Genomic DNA, 16948 nt, shown 5'->3' with positions numbered 1-16948 from the left:
ACACAGTGAATTCCAGGTTAGCCTGGGCTAGAGTGAGACCCTACCTCAAAAAACCAAAAAAAGATTCCCTGTCAGGGTAACTATCGAGTGTGTAAGAAAAGAGGAATCCAGCCTGACTCCAACATTTTGGCCTGAGCCATTAGAAAATTGAAACTGAGGCCGGGCATGGTAATGCATACCCTTAATCACAGCACATGGGAGGCAGAGGTAGGAAGATCACTGTGAGTCTGAGCCCAGTCTGAGTAAGTTCTAGGACAGTTGGACAGCCTGGACTCAAGAAACAAAAAAAAAAGAAAGAAAGAATGAAAGAAAGAAAAATGGGCTCTCGGAGCAAGGGGCTCCAGCCTGGTGGTGGCAGCAGTGGCAGCGGCATTGGTGGCAGCAGTGTCTGAGAGCCATGAGCAAACCACGGACCAGGCCGTAAGGTCATGCCCAGAACAGCACAAAGAATGAAAGCAGTAGATAATCTTGAAAGTGTAAAAGAAGAATGGGTTTGTGAAGCAGGATCTGACAATCGTCCCCTCACTGATAATCAACAAAGGAGTTCTGAACAGCTTGTTGACAGCCTTTTTGAAGAAGCTCAGAAGGTTGGTACCAAATTCTTGTCCCCCTCTGAACATAATAAACAGGTAGATGTAAATATAAAATTATAAAAGATAGATTCACAGTCAATGATTTTAGAAGTTATTCTGATGGTGCAAGTCAGCAGTTTCTGAACTCCACCAAAAAGGGGGAATTACCTTCAAAATCACAAGGAATTTTTGATAAAGAGGAGGTGGATGTTAAAGTTGAAGATAAGAAAAATGAAATATGTATGTCTACAAAGCCTGTTTTCCAGCCCTTCTCAGGACAGGGTCATAGACTGGGAAGCACCACCCCAAAATTTGTTTCTAGAAAACAGAGTATTGAAGTTGGAAATAAAAATGCTTTGTCTGCTGTCTCACTGAACTTGGAACCCATCACTAATATACAGATCTGGTTAGGTAATTTCTCATAGCACCACATCAAAGACGTCACTGAAAAATACCAAGGATCTCAGAGCAATCGTCCCTTTTCTCTGGTAACAGCTCTGCCTTTGCTCAGATTGCTAGATGAGACACTCGCGCTGGAAGAAGCCAACTTACAGAACACTGTCACCATTCAGAGTCTCAAGAAAACTGCTGAACCTCTTAGAAAACTTTCATAATTTTTGAAAGACTAAGTGGAAAATTTTCAGAGATGGTTGCAAATGGACATGCAAAGTGGGAGATAGAAGAAGTCATTGGCACTGGACTTTTGGTTTGAGTGCTGTTTAACTCCAGATGAGGGGGTTTTAAAATAATCACAAGTTAGGAGAATGACTTATAATTGCTCTTTTCATGTACTTTTCCAAAAAGACTACTTGGGAAAAATATACTTATTTTCAGATTCTAGATAATCAAGGCACCATATATATTAAATAGCTGTTAAGACCTTAATATGGTCTAAAGTAGCGAAAATTTTCATGTTAACATTCAAACATCATTCCCAGACACAGGCATTTCTACAAATGTTATCTGTCTTGGTTTTTAAATGGCAATACAGGGCAAGCTAAAAGCATTAGTGCAATTATTTTATAACTTAGATACAATAAAGACTTGGTGGGAGGCAGAGGTAGGAGGATCACCGTGAGTTCAAGGCCACACTGAGACTACAGAGTTAATTCCAGGTCAGCCTGGACCAGGGTGAGACCCTACCTCAAAAAAAAAAAAAAAAGACTTGGAGGAACTATTTCTCCATGGCTGTGTCTTTTAAAAAAAAAGAAAAGAAAATTGAAATGGCCATGACTGAGATATGCACATCTGTAGAAAAAAGAATATTATGAATGAGGCTGGAGAGATAGCTTAGCGGTTAAGCGCTTGCCTGTGAAGCCTAAGCCCTGGTTCGAGGCTCAATTCCTCAGGACCCACGGAAGACAGATGCACAAGGGGGCACACGTGTCTGGAGTTTGCTTGCAGTGGCTGGAGTCCCTGATGTGCCCATTCTCTCTCTCTCTCTGCCTCTTTCTCTCCCTGTCTGTCGCTCTCAAATAAATAAATAAATAATTTAAAAAGATTATTATGAACGAACAGCAAGAATTCAATTCTAGTCAAGCTGAGTTTAAAGTGTATTGAATATGTTAAGCCAGGTGTGGTGGCACACACCTTTGATCCAAGCACTCCGGAGGCACAGGTAAGAGAATTACCACAAATTCAAGGTCAACCTGATCTACATGAAGAGTTCCAGTTCAGCCTTAAATACAGCATGAGACCCTACCTCAAAAAAAGTTTAAAACATAGTAACCCATTTTATAATACTCAACTCATTTCTGAGTATGAGCTGGACACATATAAGAAGAAATATTAGTCAAGATGGCACAAAGTGACCATGGCATTAATAAGACTTCTATCTTGAATATATGGTCTGGAGATAAAGACACCTAACTAAAGCAGTGAATGAGGTTTCAATGTATCATTGGCACATCTCAAAGATCTATGGCATTCCTGGATGTGACAGCTTAGGATTGAATATGAACAGAAGGCATTCATTTTAAGAGAAGTATAGGATAGCAGTAATTGAAAATCAAACAGATCACCTATCCTAAAGGTGAATACTATGAGCTGGGGACATGGCTCAGCACTTAAAGGCACTTGCTTACAAAGCCTACTGGCCTGGGTTCAATTGCCCAGCACCCACATAAATCCAGACTCACCAAGTGGCAGCAAAAGGCTCTGAGATGCCCATTCTCTCCCTCCCTCTCTCTCTCTCATAAATTAGTAAGCAAAAATGTTTTTAAAATGGATCCTAAGTAAGGCATTCCTTTAATCCCAGCACTCGGGAGGCAGAGGCAGAAGGATCTCTGTGAGTTCAAGGCCACCCTGAGACTACACAGTGAATTCCAGGTCACCCTGGACTAGAGTGGAACCCTACCTTGAAAACAATAATAGTAGTAATATGCAAAATAAAATAAAACCAAAAAAATGAAATAACAAAGCCCACTGAGGAACATGGAGAGAAGACAAACCTTCCATTTATGAGGAAAGAAAACTAAGATTTCAGGTCCCACAACCTATTCACCTCTGTTAAATACATAGTTTCCCTCAAGTGGTGCTCAGTAGACTGGGCTCCTTTAAGGCTATGGAAAAGAATACCTTGAACGGTTCTCCCCAGGTAATCGCCTCGCCTCTCCTTATTGATCACATGTTGATAAATCTTCCCTGTGGTGATATTGTTATCTTTGTAAAGATTAATATCCAAGAATCTTTCATAATTTCCAAGGTCTAAGTCAACTTCTCCACCATCATTTAAAACAAAAACTTCACCTAGGATTAAAAAAAAAAAGCAATGTAGAAATTAAAAACTTACTCGCAACAGATTATTTTAGATTATTTTTCAGCCAGGTGTGGTGGCTCATGGCTGTTTTCCCGTAGGAAGCTGAGGCCAGAGTAATACTCATGAGTCCAAGGTCAGCCTGGACTATAGAGTAAGATCTTGTCTCAGAAAAAAAGAAAAAAAAAACAGATTATTTGTCAAAGACCTCTGCATTTTTATTAAAAATCTGATAAAACCAAAGCCAGGCGTGGTGGCACATGCCTTTAATCCCAGCAGAGGTAGGAGGATTGCCATGAGTTTCAGGCCACCCTGAGACTCCATAGTGAATTCCAGGTCAGCCTGGGCGCTAGAGTAAGACCCTACCTTGAAAAAAAAAAAAAAAAAAAGTCGGATAAAACCAAGCATGGTAGCTCATGCCTGTAATCCTGACTCAGGAGGCTGAGGCCAGTTTGAACTACATAGTGACTTTCAGGTTAGCCTGGGCTATAGAGTGAGACCCTAGCTCCAAAAGGGGAAACAAAGGGGAGGAAAAATATGTTTAGGGTTGGGGAGATGGCTCAGTAGGTAAAGGGCTTGCGGCGCAACTCTGAGTACCTGAGCTTGGGTTCCCAGGCCCCACGTTAAAGCAGGAAGCTGTGCCTGGCGTCTCTAACTCCAGTGCATCTATGGCGAAAAGAGAGGTGGAGACAAAAGAATTTCCTGGAAGGCTGCTGAATAGCTAGGTTGGTAAATAGAGCAATGAGCAACACCATACCCTGTCTCAAACAAGGTGGAAAGTGAGGACTGGCCCAGAAGGTGTCCTCTTATCTCCACCTGTACAAGTAATACAAACACACAAATACACATATACCAAATAAATTAATTAATTTTCAGTTTATTTAGAAGCTACCTATTAGCATGTCATAAATTTGGGGTTTTGTTGGGGTTTTTTTTGTTTGTTTTTCCAGGTGGGGTCTCTCTAGCGCAAGCTGACCTGGAATTCACTATGTAGTCTCAGGGTGGCCTCAAACCCATGGTGATCCTCTTACCTCTGTCTCTCAGGTGCTAGGATTAAAAGTCTGAGCCAAAATGCCTTATGATTTTCATGGGAAAATTTAGTAATTAAAATTAAATATTAATAACTAAAATCTATGTCTAAAATGCATTAAAATAAAATTCTAGCAGGGCATGATGGTGCACACCTTTAATCCCAGCATTTGGGAGGCAGAGGTAGGTAGGATGACCATGAGTTCAAGGCCATCTTGAGACTACATAATGAATTTCAGGACAGCCTGGGCTAGAGCAAGACTTAAAATAAAATAAGAGAGCTGGAGAGATGGTTTAGGGGCTAAGGCACTTGCCTAAGGACCCAGTTTGTATTCTCTAGGTCCCATGTAAGCCAGATGCACAAGGAGGCACATGTGTCTGAAGTTCATTTGCAGTGTACCTATTCTTTCTCTCTCCTTTCCTCTGTCTCTAATAAATAAATAAAAATACAAACTTTAAAATAAATCAATAAATAAAATTAGATAAAATAGCTGGACATGGTGGCACACACCTTTAATCCCAGCACTTGGGAGGCAGAGGTAGGAGGATTGCCCTGAGTTTGAGGCCACCCTGAGACTACATGGCTAATTCCAGGTCTGCCTGAGCTAGAACGAGTCCCTATCTCGGAGAACCAAAAAGAAAAAAAAAAAAGTAGCATTTCTTTCATTCAACACCTGCTGGCCCAGGTTCAGTTCCTTAGCACAAGCATCCGGCATTCATTCACAGCAGCAAAAGACTCTAGCATGTACCTACACACACACACACACACACACACACACACACACACACACACACAAGCACACGTGCAAATAAATAATTTTTTAGCCAGGTATGGTGGTGTACACCTTTAATCCCAGGACTTGGGAGGGTGAAGTAGGAGGATCACCGTGACTTTGAGGCCAGCCTGGGCTACTCCAGGTCAGCCTGGGCTAGAGTGAAAACCTGCCTTGAAAAAAAAAAATTTAATGCTCCATAATGCCGGGCGTGATAGCACACGCCTTTAATCCCAGCACTTGGGAGGCAGAGGTAGGAGGATCACCATGAGTTCAAGGCCACCCTGAGACTACATAGTGAATTCCAGGTCAGCCTGGGCCAGAGTGAGACCATACCTCAAAAACCCAAAAAGAAAAAAGAAAAAAACCCATAAATTAAAATATTTCAAGTGGAATGAAGTGAAATAGACAATAATAAACCACAAATATAAAAAACAGAATCATCAGTTTTCAAAAATTTGGAAGGGAAGAAAGACTATATAAAAGTTAGGCGTGGGGGCCATACTTTTAGTCCAAGCACTTGGGAGACTGAGGTAGGAGGATCACTGTGAGTATAAGGCCAGCCTGGAACTACAGAGAGACAAGTGGTTGTGAACCTACAAACCTTTCACAATCCACGTGTGGTGAGGCATGTGATCCCAGCTCTTGGGTGGCAAAAGCTGCAGGATCTGGGGTTCAAGGTTATCTTCAGTTACAAAGTAAAATAGAGGCTAGATAGGGCTACATGATATGGTCTCAAAGCCCCCTCAAAAATAGTGTATAATTAAGCTGGGTGTGGTAGCACACACCTTTAATCCCAACACTCATGCAGCAGAGGTAGGAGAATTGCTGTGAGTTTGAGGTCACTGTGAGATTACATAGTGAATTCCAGGTCAGCCTGGGCTACACCAAGACCCTACCTCAAAAAAATTAAAAAAAAAAAATTAAAAACAGTCGAGCATGGAAGTGCACGCCTCTAATCCCAGCACTTGGGAGGCAGAGGTAGGAGGATAGCCATGAGTTCGAGGCCACCCTGAGACTCCATAGTGAATTCCAGGTCAGCCTGAGCTACAGCAAGACCCTACTTCTAAAAAAAAAAAAAAAAGATGGGGGGTGCTGAGGAAATGGCTTAGTAGTTAAGGCTTTTGCCTACAAAGCCTAAGGACCCCGGTTCGATTCCCCAGGACCCACATAAGCCAGATGTACAAGGGGGAGCATGAATCTGGAGTTCGTTTGAAGTGGCTACAGACACTGGCATGCCCATTCTCTCTGTATATCGGCCTCTTCCTCTCTCTCTCAAATAAATAAATTAAATATTTTAAAAAATGATTTTTGGGTTGGAAAGATGACTCAGCAGTTAAAGGCACTTACTTGAAAAACCCTGATAGCCTGGGTTTGATTCCCCAGTACCCACATAAAACCAGATGCACAAAGTGGTACTTATGTCTGGAGCTCGTTTGCAGTGGCAAGAGGTCCTAGCTGTCCATTCTCTCTCTATCTGCCTCTTTCTCTATGTCTCAAAAATAAATAAATATTCTTTTTAAAAAAATATTTCATTTATTTGAGAGAGAAAGAGGCAGACAGAGAGAGGAAGGGAAAGAGAGATAATAGGTGCACCAGGGCCTCTATACAATGCAAACGAACTCTAGATGCATGCTGCACCATGTCCATCTGGCTTACGTGGGAACTGAGGAATCAAACTTGGGTGCTTTGGCTTTACAAGCAAGCAGCTTAATCACTAAGCCACCTCTCCAGCCAATTAAGATTCTCTTTTATTTTTTTGGTTTTTTGTGGTAGGGTCTCACTCTAGCCCAGGCTGACCTGGAATTCACTCTGTCTTCTCAGGGTAGCCTCTAACTCACGGCAATCTTCCTACCTCTGCCTCCCAAGTGCTGGGATTAAAGGCGTGTGCCACTATGCCTGGCAGGCACTAGCTTTTTTAAGAATCTTATTTTGGCCAGGCGTGCAAGCACTTTAACCGCTAAGCCATTTCTCCAGCCCGCCATTCTCCCTCTCTATCTCTCTATCTCCCTCTCTCAAATAAATAATTTTTTAAAAATATATTTAAAAAATAAAGCCAGGCGTGGCTTTATTTCAGGAGAAAAAAAAAAAAAAGACAGGGGCTGGAGAGATGGCTTAGCAGTTAAGCGCTTGCCTATGAAGCCTGAGGACACCGGTTTGAGGCTCGATTTCCCAGGACCCACGTTAGCCAGATGCACAAGGTGGCACGTGTATCTGGAGCTCCTTTGCAGTGCTTAGAGGCCCTGATGCACCCGCCCTCTCTCTCTCATTCTCTCTCTCTCTCTCTCTCTCTCTCTCTCTCTCTCTCCCCCTCCCTCCCTCCCTCTTTCTCTGTCACTCTCAAATAAATAAAAGTAAACAACAAAAAATTCTTCAAAAATAAAACATAATCCATAGCAAATGGTACATTTCTTTCTCTTTTTTTTTGTTTTTGTTTTGTTTGTTTGTTTGTTTTTTGAGGTAGGGTTTCACTCCAGCTCAGGCAGACCTGGAATTCACTATGTATTCTCAGGATGGCCTCAAACTCACGATAATCCTCCTACCTCTACCTCCCGAGTGCTGGAATTAAAGATGTGCACCACCACACCTGGCTCCAAATGGTACATTTCTCAAAAGGTCTAAGGCACTTGGAATGTCATCAGTGACCTGCAAAATGACCATGAGAATGTTGACACATTCATAAGAGAAGATCCAGCATGCCTGCTTCTGTCCTGAAGAAATTTCTCAACACAAGAAACAACTGTGTATTAGCCCATACAGGAAGAAAGGAAACAGTTTTCTTTCATACCATGTTCGTAAGGTGAGAAAGTCCCAGCGTCAATATTAATGTAGGGGTCGATTTTGATAGCAGTCACTCGGAGTCCACATGATTTGAGGATTGTCCCAATGCTGCTGGCAATGATCCCCTTGCCAATGCCGGAGATGACCCCACCAGTGACCAGGATATACTTCATTGGTAATCAAATAGATGGCTTCCAACACCAAGAAATATTCTGAGAGACAAAAAAAAGTAAGAGTCTGCTGAGGTCGCTCATGATCCCAGCACTCAAGTCCTTAAGGCTGACACTGGAGGACTGCCTCAAGTTCTAAACCAGTCTGGACCACAGAGTGACAACCTGACCTAAAAAAAAAAAAAAAAAAAAAGACTTGAGTTTGACTCCCCAGTCCCCACATAAAGCCAGATGCACAGAGTGGTACATGCATCAGAAGTTCAGTTACAGTGGGCAAGAGGTCCTGGTGTGCCCATTGCTTTCTTCCTCCCTCATTCTTCATTGCAAAGGAATATTTTTTTTCCTGGGCTGGAGGGGTGGATTAGCAGTTTTCCTGCAAAGCCAAAGGACCCACGTTTGATTCCGCAAGACCCATGTTAGCCAGATGCACAAGATGACACATGTGTCTGGAGGCCCTGAGACACCAATTCTCTCTCACATTCTTTTTCTCTGTCAAATAAGTAAATAAAAATAAAATATTTAATCTGGGCATGGTGACACATGCCTTAATCCCAGCACTTGGGAGGCAGAGGTAGGAGGATTGCCATGAGTTCAAGGCCACCGTAAGACTACATAATGAATTCCAGGTTAGTCGGAGCTAGAGCGAGATCCTACCTCAGAAAAAAAAAAATAAATAAATAAAATATTTAAAAATAGTGCCAGGAGTGGTGGCACACGCCTTTAATCCCAGCACTTGGGAGGCAGAGGTAGGAGGTTTCCCATGAGTTTGAGGCCACCCTGAGACTACATAGTGAATTCCAGGTCAGCCTGAGCTAGAGTGAGACCCTACCTCTAAAAAGAAAAAAAAAAAAAAAAAAAAAAAACAAATTAAAAGGGCCAGAGCCAGACATGATGGCACACACACACACACCTTTAATCCTAGCACTCAGAATGTAGAGGTAAGAGTATTGCTGTGAGTTTGAGGCCACAGTGAGACTACATAGTGAATTCCAGGTCAGCCTGGGCTAGAGCCACACCCTACCTCAAAAAAACAAAAAAATAAAAATAAAAATAAATACATAATAGAAGACATTTATGTGGAGTCACATTATTTTTTAATATTTATTTGTTTGAGAGTGAGAAAGAGAATGGGCACACCAGGGCCTCTAGCCACTGCCAACAAACTCCAGAGGCACATGCCACCATGTGCAGCTAGCTTTACGTGGGTACTGGGAAATCCAGCCCAGGTCCTTAAGTTTTGCAAACAAGCACCTTCACTGCTGAGTCATCTCTCTAGCCCTATTTTTAAGTTTTTATTTATTTACGTGTGTGTGTGTGTGTGTGTGTGTGTGTGTGTGTGTGTGTGTATGTGTTCTCCTGTCTGCAAAGGAATGCTGCCAGGCCAGCAGGCTTTCCAAGAAAGTGCCTTTAATCACTGAGCAATCTTCCCAGACCCTGAAGTCACATTATACTCAAGAATTTGTCATATACACCTTGATGTACTTCCTCACATCTGTAATCTTAGCACTCAGGCTGTAGCCTGGGATAGAGTGAGACCCTCTCAAAAAAAGGGGGGGCTGGGCTGTAGGGATGGCTTAGCAGTTAAGCGCTTGCCTATGAAGTATGAAGCTAAGGAACCCGATTCAAGGCTCAATTCCCCAGGACCCACGTTAGTTAGCTACATGCACAAGGGGGCGCACTCATCAGGAGTTCGTTTGCAGGGGCTGGAGGCCCTGGCACGCATATTCTCAATCTCTCTCTCTCTCTGCCAAATAAATGAATAAATAAAAGTATTTTTTAAAAAGGAGCCGCTGGTGGGACATAATTAATCCCAGCACTTTGGAGGCAGAGGAAGGAGGATTGCTGTGAGTTCAAGGCCACCCTGAGACTACACAGTGAATTCCAGCTCTGCCTGAGCTACAGTGGACACCCTACCTCGAAAAAAAAAAAAAAAGTAGGGGGGGAGGCTGGGAAAATGGCTCCTCAGGTAAGAGTGTATTTGCTTTGCAAGCCTGAGGACAAGTTTCATCACCAGCACTCACATAAAAAACTGATCATGAACCGGGCATGGTGGTGCATGCCTTTAATCTCAGCACTCGGGAGGCAGAGGTAAGAGGATCGCCATGAGTTCGAAGCTACCCTGATACTACATAGTAAATTCCAGGTCAACCTGGACTACAGTGAAACCCTACCTTGAAAAAAAGAAAGAAAAAAAGCTGCTTGTGCCTGTAATGCTAGCACTGAGAGGAGTGGAGACAGGAATACACTTAGGTTTCCTTGGGCAGCTAGTCTTAACTGGAAAAAAAAAAAAGCAGAAACACCAGATTCAATGACAGACTGTGTGTCTCAGGGAAATAAAACAGAAGAATGACAGGGTGGGACATTTGGCAGCTTCCTTTGACCTCCACAGGCATGTAAGTACCCATCCCATACATATAGACATACACACCAAAATAAGCAAAAAAAAAGTGCATGGTGGCTTATGTCTATAATGCAAACATTTGGGCTGTTGAAGCAGAAGGATGGCAAGGAGTCTGCAGCCACCCTGTACTATCTATGAGACCCTTCCTCAAAAGAGAAAAAAAGGACTTTTCATGTAAATATCTTACTGCCAAGCATTCCTGTAATCCCAGCACTCAGAAGTTGAGGGAGGAGGACACATAGTACAAGGCCAGCCTAAATTATACAGCAAGAACCGGTCTCAAAAGACCAAGAGTGCTAAGTGCGGTAGAGCACTCAGGAGGCAGGGAGTAGGAGGATGTGCCCCAGAGTTCAAGGCCTGTCTGGACTACAGAGTTCCAGATCAGCCTGAGCTTGAGTTAGACTCGACCTTGAAAATAAACCTGGGGGCTGGAGAGATGCCTTAGCACTTAAGGCACTCACCTGTGAAACCTAAGGATCCAGGTTCGATTCTCCAGGTCCCACGTAAGCCAGATGCACAAGATGGTACACGCATCTGGAGTTCGTTTGCAGCATAATAAAAACTGCAATCATCCCTCTTCTCCCTCCCTCTTTCTCTTCCTCCCAGGACCTAGTGCCTGTCATGAAAATACTACCTCTTAGCTATATACCCAACCCTATATTTTCACTTTAGGTTTTCCCTATATCCTGGTTGATATTTGAAAATTTACACACTGTAAATGTCATGTTTTGTACACAATTCTACGGGTTTTGCCAATGAAGTTGTATATTTACCATGGCAGCCCTGATTTAGAACAACATATTACCCCAAACTTAAAAAAAAAAAAAAAAAACACTGCAATCGTTGGCTGGATGTGTTAGTGCAGGCCCATAATCCCAGCACTTGGCAGGTGGAGGTAGAAACCTCAGGAGGACAGAAGCTCAAGGTAATCCTCAAGTACATAAGACCCTGTTGGGTGGTGTGGAGAAAAACATAATGTCATATGCTTAAAGCACAACTCAATCCAGACTTGCCCCTTTTCTAGCCTCGAGTGGCCAATGGTTCCCACATTACACTGTGCAAACCTAAAGCACCATGGGACACCTTTTCAAAAATGGCCTTTAAAAAGGAATGGTCAAAGCCGGTGGTGGTGGCACACACCTTTAATCCCAGCATTCAGGAGGGAGAGGTTGGAGGATCACCGTGAGTTCAAGGCCACCCAGAGACTACATAGTGAATTCCAGGAGAGTCTGAGCCAGAGTGAAACCCTACCTCGAAAACCAAAAAAAAAAAAAAGGAATGGTCAAAAGCCGGGTGTGGTGGCGTACACCTTTAATCCAAGCACTCAGGAGGCAGAGGTAGGAGGATCTCCATGATTTGAGGCCACTTGAGACCACAGTGTAAATCCCAAGTCAGTCTGGGCTAAAATGAGACCCTATCTCAAAAAAAAAAAAAAGGAATGCCCGAAAGCCTGGCATGGTTGCACATGCCTTTAATCCCAGCACTGGAGAGGCAGAGGTAGGAGGATCACTGTGAGTTCAAGGCCAGCCTGAGACCACACAGTAAATTCCAGGTCAGCCTGAGCTAGAATGAGACCCTACCTTGAAAAATCAAAACAAAAAAAAAAGGGGAGGGGATTGCCAGGTATGGTGGCACACTCCTTTAAACCCAGCACTTGGGACCACAAGGTGGCACATACATCTGGAGTTCATTTGCAGTGGCTTGAGTTCCTGGCATGCCCATTCTCTCTCTCAAACAAATAAAATAAATAAACAAAATATTTTTTAAAATAAAACAATGAGAGGTGGGCTAGAGAGATGGTTTAGCAGTTAAGGCACTTGCCTGCAAAGCCAAAGAACTCAGGATCGATATCCCAGGACCCATGTAAGCCAGATGCCCAAGGTGGAACATATGTCTGAAGTTCGTTTGCAGCAGCTGAAGGCCCTGGTGTGCCCATTCTCTCTTTTAAATGTTGTTTTTTTAATTTTCTTTATTTAAGAGAGTGAGAAATAGGCGAGGAGGAAAGGGGAGAGAGAGAGAAGGCACACCAGAGCCTCCAGCCGCTGCAAATGAATTCCAGATGCATTCACCCACTTGTGCATCTGGTTTATATGGGTCCTGGGGAATCAAACCTGGGTCTACTGGCTTTGTAGGCAAGCGCCTTAACCACTAAGCCACTTCTCCAGCCCTCCATTCTCCCTCTCTCTCTTTCCCTCTGTCAAATAAATAAAATAATTTTTAAATATATATATATTTAAAAAATAAAGCCGGAAGCCAGGCATAGTGGCACACACCTTTAATCCTAGCACTTGGGAGGCAGAGGTAGGAGGATCACTGAGTTCAAGGCCACCCTGGGACTATCTAGTGAATTTCAGGTCAGCCTGGGTTAGAGTGAGACCCTACCTCGAAAAACCTAAACAAAATTAAAAAAATAAAAATAAAAAATAAAGCCAGGCATGGTGGCTCACGCCTATACCCAGCACTGGAGAGGCAGAGTTAGGAGGATCACTGTGAGTTTGAGGCCAGCCTGAGACCACATAGTAAATTCCAGGTCAGCCTGAGCTAGAGAGAGACCTTACCTTGAAAAAAAAACAAAACAGGCCGGGCGTGGTGGCGCACACCTTTAATCCCAGCACTCAGGAGGCAGAGGTAGGAGGATTGCCATGAATTCAAGGCCACCCTGAGATGACAGAGTTAATTCCAGGTCAGCCTGTACCAGAGTGAGACCCTACCTCAAAAAACCAAAAAAAAAGAAAAAAAAAAAAAAGAAAAAAGGGGGGGGAGCAGAGGGATGGCCAGGCATGGTGGCACACCCCTTTCATCCCAGCACTTGGGAGAACAAGGTGGCACATACATCTGGAGTTCGATTTGTAGTGGCTGGAGGCCCTGGCATGTCCAATCTGCCAATCTCTCTGTCTGACTTTCTCTCTCAGACAAATAAAATAAATACATATCTTTTATTTTTAATTTATTTATTTGAGAGCGACAGACACAGAGAGAAAGACAGATAGAGGGAGAGAGAGAGAATGGGCGCGCCAGGGCTTCCAGCCACTGCAAACGAACTCCAGACGCGTGCGCCCCCTTGTGCATCTGGCTAACGTCGGATCTGGGGAACCGAGCCTTGAACCGAGGTCCTTAGGCTTCACAGGCAAGCGCTTAACCGCTAAGCCATCTCTCCAGCCCCTAAATACATATCTTAAAAGAAATATAACAATGAGAGATGGTTTAGCAGTTAAGGCGCTTGCCTGCAAAGCCAAAGGACTCAGGATCGATTCCCCAGGACCCATGTAAGCCAGATGCCCAAGGTGGTACATGCATCTGGAGTTCGTTTGCAGCAGTTGAAGGCCCTGGTGCACCCATTCTCCGTCTTTTTTTTAAATTTTCTTTATTTGAGAGAGGGAGAAATAGGCAAGGAGGGAGGGGAAGAGAGAGAGAATGGACGCACCAGGGCTTCCAGCCACTGAAAATGAACTCCAGATGCATGCACCCCTTGTGCATCTGGCTTACGTGGGTCCTGGGGAATCAAACCTGGGTCCATTGGCTTTGAAGGCAAGCCCTTGAACCGCTAAGCCATTTCTCCAGCCCACCATTCACCCTCTCTCTCTCTCTCTCTCTCTCCCCCTCTCTCAAATAAATAATTTTTTAAAAAATATATTTAAAAAATAAAGCCAGGCATGGTGGCACACACCTTTAATCCCAGCATTTGGGAGGCAGAGGTAGGAGGATCACTGAGAGTTCAAGGCCTGTCTGAGACTACAGGGTAAATTCCAGGTCAGCCTGAGCTACAGTGAGATCCTACCTCAAAAAACCAATAAAATAAATAAATAAATAAAATTTTAAAAAATTAAAAATATATATTTAAAAATTAAGTGGGGCCAGGCATGGTGGCACACGCCTTTAATCCCAGCACTCAGCAGACAGAGGAAAGGAGGATTGCCATGAGCTTAACCCTGAAACTACATACTGAATTTCAGGTCAGTCTGGACTAAAGTGATACTCTACCTCAAAAAATAAATAAATAAATTATATATTAAAAAAAAGTGAAGCTGGGCATAGTGGTGCACGCCTTTAATCCTAGTACTCGGGAGGTAGAGGTAGGAGGATCGAGGCCATCCTGAGACTCCATAGTGAATTCGAGGTCAGCCTGAGCTAGAGTAAGACCCTACCTCGAAAAACCAAAAAAAAAAAATTATATATATATATATACACACACTTTTTATTTACAAGCAGAGACAGATACACACACACACACACACACATAGATAGATAGATAGAAAGATGGACGGATGACAGATACTAGATAGACAGATAGATGGTAGATAGATATAGATAGATGATAGGAAGGAAGGAAGGAAGGAAGGAAGGAAGGAAGGAAGGAAGGGAGGGAGGGAGGGAGGGAGGAAGGGAGGAAGAAAAAAAAAGGCAGGCGCCTCAACCTCTTGAAGCCATCACTCCAGCCCAAGTTTTTTTTTTCTTTTTTATTTGAAGAGAAAGAGGCAGATGGAGAGAGATAATAGGCGCGTCAGGGCTGCCAGCCACTGAAAACGAACTCGAGATGCATGTGCCACCTTGTAGTTCTTGATATTTTGAGGTAGGGTCTCCCTCTAGCCGAGGTTGACCTGGAATTCACTGTGTAGTCTCAGGCTGGCCTCGAACTCACAGCCATCCTCCTACCATGGCCTCCCGAGTGCTGGGATTAAAGGCGTGCGTCACAGTGCTCGCCTCCCTCCAGCTACCTCGCTGCAATATCGGCGCTCGGTACTGAGCCCTGCCTGCTAACAAAGTGGGGACCCCAGGCTTGCTGAACGCGGGTACTGAGCCCTGCCTGCTAACAAAGTGGGGACCCCAGGCTTGCTGAACGCGGGCACTAAGTACTGCCTGCTAACAAAGTGGGGACCCGAGGCTTGCTGAACGCGGGCACTAAGTACTGCCTGCTAACAAAGTGGGGACCCCAGGCTTGCTGAAGGCGGGCACTAAGTACTGCCTGCTAACAAAGTGGGGACCCGAGGCTTGCTGAACGCGGGTACTGAGCCCTGCCTGCTAACAAAGTGGGGACCCCAGGCTTGCTGAACGCGGGCACTAAGTACTGCCTGCTAACAAAGTGGGGACCCGAGGCTTGCTGAACGCGGGCACTAAGTACTGCCTGCTAACAAAGTGGGGACCCCAGGCTTGCTGAACGCGGGCACTAAGTACTGCCTGCTAACAAAGTGGGGACCCCAGGCTTGCTGAAGGCGGGCACTAAGTACTGCCTGCTAACAAAGTGGGGACCCGAGGCTTGCTGAAGGCGGGCACTAAGTACTGCCTGCTAACAAAGTGGGGACCCGAGGCTTGCTGAATGGGGGTACTGAGCCCTGCCTGCTAACAAAGTGGGGACTCGAGGCTTGCTGAAGGCGGGTACTCAGCCCTGCCGGCTAACAAAGTGGGGACTCGAGCCTTGCTGAATGGGGGTACTGAGCCCTGCCTGCTAACACAGTGGGGAGCCGAGCCTTGCTGAACCTGTCCGCTGACTGCCTCAGGAGGGGACAGAAGGACCGGGGACGCGCCGCTCATCACCCGCCACGGCCAAGTCCTGCGCGGGGCTTGACTTCCGCCAACGCCATCTCGGGGTTCTCGAGGGAGGGGAGAAGTGGGGTTGGTGGGTACGGAAGCGTGTGAGGAGCCCTGTGCCCCGGACCCCGGGCCAGCAGCCGGCGGCATCCCCCCGCCTCCGCGTCCCGCTCGATCCCTGAAGTGCACAAACATGGGGATGTGGGAGACGCGCGCGGCCGGCGACCCAAGGCGGACAGTTTGCCCGAGAGGGGGCCAGACGCCATTGGGGAGGGGACAAAAGCCCGGTCCCCCGGGTGCGCCGCGACTGCGGGTGCAGGGCAGGGCCGAAGAGGCCCTGGGGTGGGTGGAGGCCACGGGGTGGCCGAGGCCCCGGGATTCCGGGGAAGGCCCGGGAAGGGAGTTACCTGCGCAGAGAGGAGGGAGCCGCCGCGGGTGGCTCGCGGGAGCTCCACCCGGCGGCCAGCCACTCGCTCACCTGTCCAGGACCGCCTCTGGGATGGTCCAGAGTGGCCGCTGGGTCCTTCGTGCGGCCGGCACGGGACCTCGGGGTCCGCGGAGTCCTCCTCGCCCTCTCCGCCGCGCGGCTCCTCGCGCTGCTCTGCTCCGGCTTGGCGGCCGTGCCTGGTGAAATGGTCCAAAACGGGCGCCTAAAAAGTGTCTCGTCCGCTAAAGGGAGTTCCCATCACCCTCCGCTCCGGCCGACCTTGGCCCCAGGCCACGCGCAGCCCGGAGCCGGCCCCTCCCTCCCTCCGTCCTGCCCTCCCTGCGGTCCGCGGCTCCCTAGGCAGAGAGGAAAACACTGGGGCCGCGCCAGTGAACGCCCGCGCTCCCGCACAGCTCACGCCCTGGGCAGGCGGCCGAGCCCCTGGGCGGGTCCGCCCTGGAACTTCAGGCGTCACAAACGTTTCCGAAGCCCCTACGCGGCCCCGCGGTGCTGA

At 45.9% G+C, this 16948-nt stretch overlaps 1 protein-coding gene and 1 pseudogene across 6 annotated transcripts in view; one reads left to right on the top strand and one right to left on the bottom strand.

The window, feature by feature from the left end:
• The window catches only part of Ctps2 (CTP synthase 2), a 152307-nt gene extending 135571 nt beyond the window's left edge, over positions 1-16736 (bottom strand). For 3 of the 6 annotated variants that reach the window (XM_045140950.1, XM_045140951.1, XM_045140953.1), the window contains exons 1-4: positions 16486-16736; positions 7918-8122; positions 3925-3993; positions 3150-3320 (exon numbers count right to left, since the gene is read on the bottom strand). In XM_045140950.1, coding sequence (XP_044996885.1) covers positions 3150-3320; positions 3925-3993; positions 7918-8083 — 406 coding nt within the window. In that variant the 5' untranslated portion in view covers positions 8084-8122; positions 16486-16736. Of the gene's footprint in view, positions 1-3149; positions 3321-3924; positions 3994-7917; positions 8123-16485 lie in introns of those variants that run through there. The other 3 variants (XM_045140952.1, XM_045140954.1, XM_045140955.1) reach the window with 3 other exon arrangements.
• LOC101598624 lies at positions 450-1186 on the top strand (annotated as a pseudogene).
• Positions 16737-16948: the final 212 nt, after the last annotated feature.

This window comes from Jaculus jaculus, chromosome X (assembly GCF_020740685.1).
Source record: "Jaculus jaculus isolate mJacJac1 chromosome X, mJacJac1.mat.Y.cur, whole genome shotgun sequence".
In the NCBI taxonomy this organism is placed as follows: Eukaryota; Metazoa; Chordata; class Mammalia; order Rodentia; family Dipodidae; genus Jaculus; species Jaculus jaculus.
The sequence above is the reverse complement of the archived record's forward strand: the minus strand, read 5'-3'. Positions and strand labels throughout refer to the sequence as shown.